Source organism: Panulirus ornatus, chromosome 11 (genome assembly GCF_036320965.1).
Source record: "Panulirus ornatus isolate Po-2019 chromosome 11, ASM3632096v1, whole genome shotgun sequence".
NCBI classification, from domain to species: domain Eukaryota; kingdom Metazoa; phylum Arthropoda; class Malacostraca; order Decapoda; family Palinuridae; genus Panulirus; species Panulirus ornatus.
In genome coordinates, this window is record NC_092234.1 from 17081726 (window position 1) to 17093635 (window position 11910).

Below are 11910 nucleotides of genomic sequence, written 5' to 3' on the forward strand. Positions count from 1 at the left end.
CCCTTTCATGTAAGGGGATCCTCGAGCTTCAAGGCTGTCCTTCCTCCATTGGCAGGGAAATTTTGGACTCCTTTGGAAAGAGAAGTTCCTTGACAAGAATGTACTCCCTTTCATCAACAGATGATGATACAGCCTCACCAAAGGTGACTTTTCATGGGCGGTGTAACCATAAGTAGGAGGAGTCCAGTGACACCCTAGCAGAAGCATCATTGATATGACCACCACCACCACCACTAGGAACCCTATTACCATCACCATCAGCTTTACCATCATTATGATCATCATCAGTACCACCCTTACAACTTTGCTTTAGATATGAGTACCCTGGCACTGTAGCTTCATTGGTTCTCATGATGTTATGGATCCACTTGCAGACAGCTGTCAAAAATTAGAGTTGACATATTTTACTCAAGGGTTTAAACCATCACTTTGATAGGATTTATTTATCATACACAGCAGAAAAATCATCATACTTAAAAGGTTAAGTTATTGGAGAACAAGAATGGTTTTGGTTTTCATGGAATGATGTCATACCCAAAGGGTTTACCTTATTAAGCATGAAAGGATTGTATGGTGCTGCCACATGTGCTAATGATACATAGAAATCATTTTCCTGACACCAGATGGCTAGCTTAGCTTAAATTGTATATCAAATATTAAGGGGCGTCATCTGTATTCTCTATTTTGCTTGGCCAGCTTAAATTTTGTCAAATATTAAGGGACATCATCTATATTTTGTTTTAACTTAAACAGAAGCAGCCGTAATCCAGTTTTATGGAATTCAAATGATACCAAGAATGAATTTCTAGTCCAAAAGAATCTCAGATAGTAGGGCCATGCATTCTAGCTGACTTTACATAAACCAGATGATAAGATCACTAGCAGACACTATGTAACCAAGATAATAAGGCAAAGAAGCTGCCATTGTTAAACTCAAGTATTAGGGTCACTGTAGCTGACATTGTATAATCCAGGTAATAAGACCACTGTAGTTATTATTGTATAATTCAGATAGTAAGACCTTTGTAGTTAGCACTGTGTGTTCCATGTATAAGACCATTATGTAATGAACAGTTGAGACTGCTCTCACTAGCACTGTAGATACATCAGATCTCATAAACTGATATAAGACCAGTGTATCATTCTGAGTGACTTAGAATACTACACTAATGTAATTTGAAATGAATTGATGAGCGAAGTGGCCTCATCTTAGGTGAAGAGTCAGGTAATCTTAGGACTTTTATTAACTTTATTGCCAGTTCTGGCTATACGAGGAAGAATAGTACCTCTGACATACCCAGCAAAAAAATAGAATATTTATTCTAATGTTACAAATGTAAAGTTTTTATTCATAAGACCAACAAGCCTCCACATAGTTATCTTTCATTGCATAATGCATTTTCCCACAGAAACAACAGAGCCAGCACGGTCACCCTTCGTTCCCTCCCCCCAGCCAGCTGACAGTGGCAAGCAGCAGAAGGGCAAGAAGGAAGCAAGGGCAAGGCGGGTTGGTAAATCAAGGAACAATGAGAACAAGATACAACAAGAAGCTAAGAAAATGGCCAAGGTAGTGAAGTAGTGGAAGTTAGGAGCATGGTGGTATGGAGCCAGGATGGTGGATGAAAGCTCAAGAAGGGTAAATTAGTCATTGTGAAGGCTTGTTATTCCATTATGTCATTCTGCACTGTGTGGACACATGTAAGTCATGCTCTTTAGCCTGTCCTTTGCAGTAACTGTTGATGAAACTTTCCACCACCTATCTCCTTTAGAGTGGTGTCCTTCAGAGTTCTGTTCTGTTGCCTGCTATATCTCTTCTCTCTGTAAATGATTTTCCTCAATTTTTAACCCTGTTTACTCTTATGCTGATGATTCAGCATTACAGTCTTCAACTCATTTGCTTTCCTATCCTTGCTATAATACTCATTCTCTTTCTCATGCTATACGTATCTCTTTATTAATTCAGACGTGCAGGATCTCAGAATGGTGAAGCAGTAACCTGCTTAATTTCAGTAGTGCTAAATTGTAATTTCTGCCCATAGCTCCTAAATATGACTTGTTCCCTTCTTTTCAATTTCAAAATATCACAGTTCACTCCAACGACTTAAACATGTTGGGCATGACCATATCATTCACTATCCAGAAAACCTCACATAATTATGGTCACAAATTCTGCATTCCAAAAGCTGGGGTTTTGTACAATTTTCATAATTACTGTAAACCCTCAATTTAATGAACTAATAGCAGGGAAGAGGTGTCTGTGAATGCTGAAAGTCCATTAAATCGAATGTTACCTTATGGGCTATTTTTAATACAATATACAGTAATTCAATATACAATTCACATGCTTTCTTTTAACTCCTCTATCACTTGATGCCATTTATTGTAAGGATTGCAGAATTATTTGATGAATAAACAAAATTCTCTGTATACAACCTGACTGCATGATGGCTTGAGACAGACTGAGACTGAAACAAAGCAAGTTTACTCCATGTTACCAAAAACAAGTGCAATATGAAATGTGCATGCTGTGGCAATTGAGATTTTTTCTTATCCTTTTTTTTATTTAATGTATTATTACTTGCCAGGTCTGTTAAATTGAGGGTTTACTGTATTTTCCTGTGAGTGGCTATTTTATATTTACAGGTGTCTTATTCACCCAATTACAGAGTTCTGCTCATATATCTGAGGAAGTTCCTTCCCTAGCTTTCTGTTGGTGTTACCAGTTGCCAACCAAGTCTTTTTGCCTGTTGTGATTTGCTGCCTTTTCTCTGTTTTTCAGGTATTATTTTGGCCACTGCTTTTTAAGCTATCTGCTTGTGTCTTTCACACCAAGGCTTAGATTTATGGCTTTTGTCTGCCTGCTTCTTTCCAAAGTTTGTGTGTAGACAATGGCCATGTGTGGATTGACTTACAATACCATCCTCTTTCCTTCTTAGAAAACAAGGAATCTGTAACAAGTACATGAATTAGATGAAACTCTAGTTGTAACAGTGATGTCTGTAATGAATGAATGAACTGATTGTAAAGGGTGATGATACAGAGAGTGCGCGACAGTAGTGAGAGTTTACCATATATCAAAAAAAGTCACAAGAAGTTCATCCTCATATACCAACTCTCATCACATGACAGTACTTATATAGGCAGGTGGATGGCTTCTTGCATGGTACAGGATGTAAGAATTAGTAAGACTTGAATTCTGGAAGGGAGATGAATTTTTCCTCTCTTAAAATGTAAGGCAGGAACATACTGAATTAATGTGTACATATTGTAGTTCTTATTTGTAATAAAAATCTTAGATATGTTTCAACCAAAGATTGCAGTTGCTTACTCAGTATTTATTAGAAATGTTGTGAAATTTATATCCAGTGACTGATTGATCTCTCTTTGAAAAAGGAGAAAGAGGAAGCGCTCAACAAAGAGATTGAGAAGCTCCGGACGGAACTTCAGCGTCAGCAGCAGCAGCAGCAGCGTATCATAGACCAGAAGCTCAGAGAGATGGCAGTAGAAGACAACCCTGGCAAAGATTCAGCTGTCTGCAGTGTAATGTAACAAGAATAGATAAAGGAGAGACAGAAATGATGAGGGATGCAGTTTATTTATAAAGGAAAGACAGATCAGGTAACAGTCAAAATCATTGTCTCCATTATAAAAAAGACTCATTTTACCTGCTTTTTCATGTTGGGATTAAATCTTCAATTCAAGGAATTGTCTTAGGGGATTAGTTTTTCCACAAATTATTTTTTTTTTTCTGACATGCAGCTAACATTCAAACTTTGCAATGCTCACAAGCCTTCCTCCAGGCCACTAGCATAAAATGTAAGGTTCAGTAATACTGGGTTCCTCACATCCTACACTCCCACCAGCCACTTATTCCTCACAAGTGCAGAAGCAACCCTGTCCTCAAGTACCCTGACATGTAGAGAGAAAATGCACAAATGAAATATATGGTGATTAAATGAGATGAAGACAAAGAAGTTGCCAGAAAAAATTATATGAAAGGAAATGGATGGTTCCTTGCAAAGGGGAAAACTTTGTTAGAGATAGCATGGTTTCAGAGAAAGGAAGGCATATGTAAGAAATCATTTAGACTTATGAGAGAGAGAGAGAGCTCCAGTTTACACAGCAAAAATGTATGTTTAGATTGTTTGTTCCTGGATTGTCAGAGGATGTTTGACACTGTGCCATGTTGGAGTAAAGAAGCTGGATCTGCAGGCTGGAATAAGGAGACCCCTTGCCAGCTGACTCCTCCACAGTAAAAGTCAGTATCAGTTGGGAAATTATTCCTATAAAGGCTGGAGATTTTTTTTCTTGTTAAAGTAGGCCTGCAAGATGTGAAGAACTGGTTCAGCTCATGGCATTATTTTTTTTTTTTTTTTTGTAGAGAAAAATGACAAGGCATTGATACTTCCAAAGCAAAAGAAAGAAACTAACTGCATCAGCTTTATCATTGGTCATTTCTGAAGCAGTAAAAGTATATTATAACTCAAAAGGTGATAAACCCAATCCTAGGAAGGTGCTACTGTTTCCAAATGAATATTTCAGTTGTGAGAAATTGAAAGTTTTTTCTCTATATAAAGTCAATCACAGAGTCCATAACCAAATGATGTGGTAGATTCCTTTGTCATTAGATTACATAATGCAGCAGAACACTGTGGGTTTATAGACAAAGATGGAGATTAGATGAGAGACTCGAGCAAATATCCTAACTGAAATTGGAAATATGGGAAATATGCTTTACAATTATTACAAGGATGGAGGTGCCCAACATTTGATGCAGTATGTAGATGATGATTAGGTATCTGTCACCAAAACTGTGTCACTCCTAAGGAATAGGTGCTGGTTCTTACTAAGGAAAGCAGAGTCATAATAACAGTGGTGTGCACAGGTCATAGGAGTCAGGTAAAGGTGGAAATGGCTCACAAGGACACCTGTGCAGTGCAGTTAACTAAGTTAAGCCTGCCAGGAGGTATTAATGGTGTACTCGTGAGGGACATCATTCTAGTGATGGAAATAAGTGTCCTCCACCTTACAAGGGTTTTTACAGATGTAATAAGTTTGCCCATTTTGCACACCTTAGAGGCCTGGTAGACAGTTGTGATAAGCATTCACAATCTCTTAGTCTAGGCACTGATATGAATACCTATACCAGTGTTGATACAAGCACCAGTGATAATGCTATTGTGGTCATCATTGATTAAATTAACACCAGAAGATCGTAATTATGGTAGATGCAACCATAAATGGCCAACCTTTGCAAATGTAACTGGGCTCCAGAGTTGATATGACATTGCTGTTAGAGGAAGTTGCTAAGTTCCCCATGCAAGACAGTGCTTCTGTTGTGGTTGGTGATGTCAGTAACCATTACAGCAGTTTCCCCATAACCATAGTTAAGATGATTTGTTGTGTGGCTTTGGCTGGGTATGTGTTTATTCTCCACAGTTGCCGAAGTTGTTTAGGTAGAACCAGAAAAAGTTTCTCCTGAAGCTTTTCTGGCTGACTTTGAAAGAATGTCTGGAGATGGCGAGGGAGCCTAACCAGAGCTCCATCCTCTAGCACACTTTCATTTGTGTTGAAGTTCACAGTAGAGCAAACACTACTCAAGGTGAGGCTAATGCTGTTAAGGTGAGTGTAACATACCATGCTTGGATTTGGACTCAACCATAGTTTCTTTTGTTAAGCAAGATGGCACCCTCTGCACATGTAGGACTGCAGAATAATGTTTAGTCCACAGATGCAGGTGGTTCAGCATCCACTACCAAAATATGAGGCACTGTTTACAGCACTGACAGCATGTCAGTTTTTCACTAAGATTGTTCTATAGAGAAAAAGCCTTAGGATTATTGTTTCGTCAGCACCCTGTTCAGCCTTTCTAGACTTACACATCTACATTTTAGTATTTCTAGCAGCCTTGCCTTTTAGCAGCAGACCATGGATCACCTTTTTAATGGTTTGTTAAAGAATGTTTGATTTATGGATGACATTCTTAAGAAGAGCAGAACAACTGATTATGAGAAACTTATATGAAAATTCAGCAAAATGGTGCATATATGCTGAGAAAATGCAAGTTTAGTAAATACAAAACTGATGTCTAGGAATTTTTATTGATGGTAATGGCTCAGTCTCAGACGACAAAAATAAGTTACCACAGAAGCCAAAACTTGAAGATTGTCAAAATCTATGGTCTTTTCAGGATTTAGTTATTGTTTCTGGGAAGGTCATTTGTCAAACAAAGATGTAGCTTGGGATGGAATACAGTGCCGATAAATGATTGACTATTTCAAGAGAGAAATAGATTCACCCAGATTTCTCATTCATATCAAGCTAGATGTGCTCATTAAACTCATCTGTAATGCATCATCTGTGGGCCTAGAGGCAATTTTGGCACATGCCTTATGGTGAGGAGAGACCCATGGCCTTTGCATCAAGACCATTGAATTAGAGTGAAAAAAATTTCTCTTGGACAAAGAAGCATTAGCCTTTATTTATTGAATAAAATGTTTCACATGTACTGTGTGTAGCAAGGCTACAGTGCTTGGGCCACCATGCACTTTATATATACTGGTGTCTTATTTCACATCATAGTCATCTCAGTACCTGATGATAATACTTCTACATCAGCATGTCAGAACTCCCATCAGATCAAAAGATACAGGTCCGCTGACTCAAAGATATCTAGTGTTATCTACAGAGTTCCAGGGACATGTGCAGATGACAGTTACTCACCAGCCAGTAAGATTTAAGACCACATTTCAACGAAACAGTCAGAACTATCAACTCACCAAGGGTCCATATTGTGAGAAGCTCATATTGTATTTCAAGTCTTCATGGGAGAACATGCAGGTCATGAACTGCATCTAAAAGAAATATATCTAAATGCATCACTCAGTTCTCTCCACTTCCTTTATGACCTGTTATTATACCATTGGTCAGCCTCATTCCTCTTGGGTAGTGGGAAGAAAAATCTGGACTGTGATAGAACTCATGACTGTCTCTCCACATAGACCAGTTACATGAGGCTTAGTAACAGGTCAGAAACCAACCAGCATATGTTCCATATTATATACCTGATTCTTCAGTAATGACACAAACATACAACTCATCCCAGCTAGGAACAGTGACTAAATAGTTTGGAAACCATTATGTGGTGGAAGTAAATGAAAATATGGCCAAACACTATGTACACCAACCCTGACCATCTCTTTCACAAAACGAAGGTCCATTACCACTACCCCTGCCTCAGCAACTGTTGGAAGCAACTTCTTTCAAGTGTGACCAACTGGCATGGATGCCTGACTCTCAGATCATCTGTCTCCCCTCAATTCATATCAGCCATTCCTCCTACCATAGGTGCAGTTGGAGAATCATCACCTACACTAGTGTAGGATGTTACCATCATGAACCAGTCATAGTGCTCCACAAAGGAAATTGAACTTACAGTTCCAGCAGAACATTGTATTCATAAGTTCTGTCCTTGCTATGATCCCACTTCTTTCTAGTCTGTATAATCTTACTAACAACTAATCATGATTAGAACTCAATATTTATGTTTTATTTATTTATCATGTAATGTTTTCTCTCTATGATGTAAAGAATGCAATCCATTAATTTTATAAAAGGAGAGGTAGTGTTATGTATGTATGTATTGGGATGTACTCATGTATATATGTATCAAGTTGTAATCATGTATATACATATTAGATTCTAATGACTGTAGTTTTATTTTACATGATATTCCTATGCCTCTGAAATCAGCAACTCTGCATTATCTCATGACCCCAGATTCCCTTTTATTCCAGATGCAGGAACTACATTGTTACCTTATTTCCCCTTGGTTTTGAAGAGGCTTCGATATGCGATGTATTGCATCCCGTTTGGAATACACCTTCATGGGACATACACCACAGTGTATATATATAATTTGTTCATTGTGGAAGCGATCACAATTTTTAAATTGTTAAAAGCAAAAGCTTTAATTACAATGAAGCTGGAGTTATAGGTGTAGCCTTTGGGTAGTAGAGCAACTGGATTAGCAAAGGGGAAAGAAAGAGCACCCAAACAGCACCTCCTATAGCAGGAGGATTGGGAAGACCAGATTGCCCAACAACTTGTAAGAAGAGCCTGCAGACTAATACTAACTAAAGCTCAACCAACTGGAGAAATGGGTAGATCAGAACATGACCACCATGGTTGTTAAGCAACAACAGGAGCAGTGGATGCCACTGGGTCAAGCAAATTGAACTTAAGATGGGCACCATAGAAGTAGGTGTAGACCATGGTGACTAGCAAGGACTCGGACACAGCTGTTATAGCAAGTATATGGGGAACACAATAAGTAATCCTGTGGGTGAAAATCTGAATACTGTGGCACCGGATATTCAAAGAAACCTGCTATGCCTGAAGATGCAAAAACCAACCATACCTAGAATTGTAGGGACCTGCCATACCTGGGACAAAGGAAGAACTTACTCAAGCTGCAGGTGTTCAATGGGAGGTGTACTTGACCCAGCTAAAGCTGATGATGGAGCCAAGGAAATGGACAAGGTATCAATGCTCCACAGTCTTGAAGCTTTTAGATCAATGAAGTGGACAGTATTTTGATTTTGAGAGTTGTAGGGAGAAAGGAACCAGAGGGAATAATGAAATTATATGTTTGTAAAGAAATACTTTCATGGTGTAAGAGTTGTGGTTGCTTGGAACAGACTGACTGAGGGTATGCATGGATAATACAGATGGCACTTAAAATTCAAGAGTTTAGATGATAATGTTGTTCAAGAGATGAAAGATGTGGTCCCACGAGTGTAAAACTCTCTCCCCGTACACTACAGATTGATAATTATGAATAGGAATTACACAACTGCCCATGGGTTTGCTGGAGTCACCACTGGTGTCCTTGTGTTCAAAGAGGAATGGCTTTAACGCAACTCTTGTTGGGGCGCTGCAGAGACCTTCCAGCACCCGACCTTACCTATTTAGGGTACTGGACATCTCTTCTTATTATTGGAAATCTTGTGTATATTTTTTTCATTTTTTTAAAAGGTGGCGCGGCAAGACTGTGCTCTAGATACCCCAAGAGAGCACCATCATGGGTACAGCCATGTTTCTAAATGGTTGATTCTTATTACAACTAGCGTTTCTGTTCAACCAAACAACGTTAGTTACAACAAAAGAAAATCCTCAAAGAAGAGTGGGATGGCAAGATTCAGCCAAAAGTCTTGGGGCTGTACATAGATGTCATTTGACAGCAGAGTATTGCAGCAGCTTTCTCAGTTTTGAGAAATGACCCACGTAAATCAAGCAGATTTTTCACCATGCTGAATTTCAGAACCTGGACATGAAGGATAAAAAAGCACCAATCAGAAGTGTGGACATACTGAGGATTTATTTGACCCATTCGAGGAAAGCCTCAAAGTGATAAAGGTACTTCAACCCAACTAGATACTGGGAACAAAATAGAAGTTTTGAATCAAATTCAAAGAACAAAAAAATACGACCAAGTGAAAAAAGTAAAAAATGGCTCCAAAACATACACCCAAATTAGTGCAGACTATTATTCCTAAGAAATGTGTTTTTCAGCAGAATGATGATTGTGAACAATAGTTTTTATCGAGGATGTAAGGCATGTGTACGTGTAGGAAGAGAGGAAAGTGATTGGTTCTCAGTGAATGTAGGTTTGCGGCAGGGGTGTGTGATGTCTCCATGGTTGTTTAATTTGTTTATGGATGGGGTTGTTAGGGAGGTGAATGCAAGAGTTTTGGAAAGAGGGGCAAGTATGAAGTCTGTTGGGGATGAGAGAGTTTGGGAAGTGAGTCAGTTGTTGTTCGCTGATGATACAGCGCTGGTGGCTGATTCATGTGAGAAACTGCAGAAGCTGGTGACTGAGTTTGGTAAAGTGTATGAAAGAAGAAAGTTAAGAGTAAATGTGAATAAGAGCAAGGTTATTAGGTACAGTAGGGTTGAGGGTCGTCAATTGGGAGGTGAGTTTGAATGGAGAAAAACTGGAGGAAGTGAAGTGTTTTAGATATCTGGGAGTGGATCTGGCAGCGGATGGAACCATGGAAGCGGAAGTGGATCATAGGGTGGGGGAGGGGGCGAAAATTCTGGGAGCCTTGAAGAATGTGTGGAAGTCGAGAACATTATCTCGGAAAGCAAAAATGGGTATGTTTGAAGGAATAGTGGTTCCAACAATGTTGTATGGTTGCGAGGCGTGGGCTATGGATAGAGTTGTGCGCAGGAGGATGGATGTGCTGGAAATGAGATGTTTGAGGACAATGTGTGGTGTGAGGTGGTTTGATCGAGTAAGTAACGTAAGGGTAAGAGAGATGTGTGGAAATAAAAAGAGCGTGGTTGAGAGAGCAGAAGAGGGTGTTTTGAAATGGTTCGGGCACATGGAGAGAATGAGTGAGGAAAGATTGACCAAGAGAATATATGTGTCGGAGGTGGAGGGAACGAGGAGAAGAGGGAGACCAAATTGGAGGTGGAAAGATGGAGTGAAAAAGATTTTGTGTGATCGGGGCCTGAACATGCAGAAGGGTGAAAGGAGGGCAAGGAATAGAGTGAATTGGAGCGATGTGGTATACCGGGGTTGACGTGCTGTCAGTGGATTGAATCAAGGCATGTGAAGCGTCTGGGGTAAACCATGGAAAGCTGTGTAGGTATGTATATTATATTTGCGTGTGTGGACGTATGTATATACATGTGTATGGGGGTGGGTTGGGCCATTTCTTTCGTCTGTTTCCTTGCGCTACCTCACAAACGCGGGAGACAGCGACAAAAAAAAAAAAAAAAAACTAACTTCACTGTACTACTTCTTGCTCACAATTGTAAGGATTCATTTATTCATTTTTTCTTTACTGGGTCTTATTTTTTCTTTTTGATTTAGGCTCCAGCTACACTTACGGGAGTCATTAAAAAGAAGAAAAAAAATCAACGCTTTCAACCAGAATCTAGCAGCACTAGCAGAATCATCATCCAATAATACAGCATTAATCATATATAGAATGGGCTTTGTCTAGAGTCAAAAATGATATTGCAGTATTGAAAAAACAAAGCTATTTGAAGTTCATGATGTGATCAAGGAGGGTGTCCTTAAAAAAGGAGTGACATTGTGTATACCGACTTATTCATTACGAACACTTGGGGAATAGGGATAAACCGAGGATAAGAACAGGGGTTTGCACTGCAAAGATATACATTTTGTCATATCAAAGCTGCATTACACGAAATCTGTCTTCAACAAAATCAGTTTCAAGTTTCTATTACGAGTGACAAAAGCCTAACTGTGCCGGAAAGCAGAAATCAAAGAAAATGTTCCTTTGCCACTTATATAGACTAATGTTGGAGAATCACTTAAAGTAGCGCCAAAAGTATTTAGCTGCCTTGTCGAGCAAACCTGAAACAGCAGAAGGCAGCTGAAGATGCTTGTTCATCTTTTTTCTCTCAAAAAAGACTGACGCATTTACCCTATTAGTCACCATGTCTTGCATGGTTTAATCTCTTATTTGGAAGTTTCATAACAGCAGATGCTTGAAGATAAAGAATGAATGTACTACACCTTCAGTAAGCTTGAATACAGAACAAGACTGAGATTCATACCAAAGTAGGAAAATATGTGTACCATCATATGAAATAATTGATAAGGAAAAAAGGGGGTCCACGATGGTGAATTCCTTCAGTTACTACCATTCAAAGACAGACTTCTAAAGCTTTCTCTTCTAGTCACCTTTTGAACTTTGAGGTGAAAAGAAAAAAAAGGATTTTGACATATGATCTTAAAATACACAGTCCACAGTCCATCTAGTAAAGGATGGAACTTAGAACGTTTTGCGAGGAAACAAATTTGGTCTATTATATGAATGAGTCTCCAGCACTTGAATTAGTATTGGACTTGTATTGTATCCTCACACCGGTGAA

General features: G+C 39.0%; 1 protein-coding gene across 1 annotated transcript in view; it reads left to right on the plus strand.

Annotated features, from left to right (window-relative positions):
- The window catches only part of LOC139751339 (serine/threonine-protein kinase Nek8-like), a 180171-nt gene extending 172465 nt beyond the window's left edge, over window positions 1-7706 (plus strand). Inside the window, 2 exon segments of the mRNA XM_071666693.1 lie at window positions 1410-1567; window positions 3394-7706. Coding sequence (XP_071522794.1) covers window positions 1410-1567; window positions 3394-3549 — 314 coding nt within the window. The 3' untranslated portion in view covers window positions 3550-7706.
- The last annotated feature ends 4204 nt before the right edge of the window (window positions 7707-11910 follow it).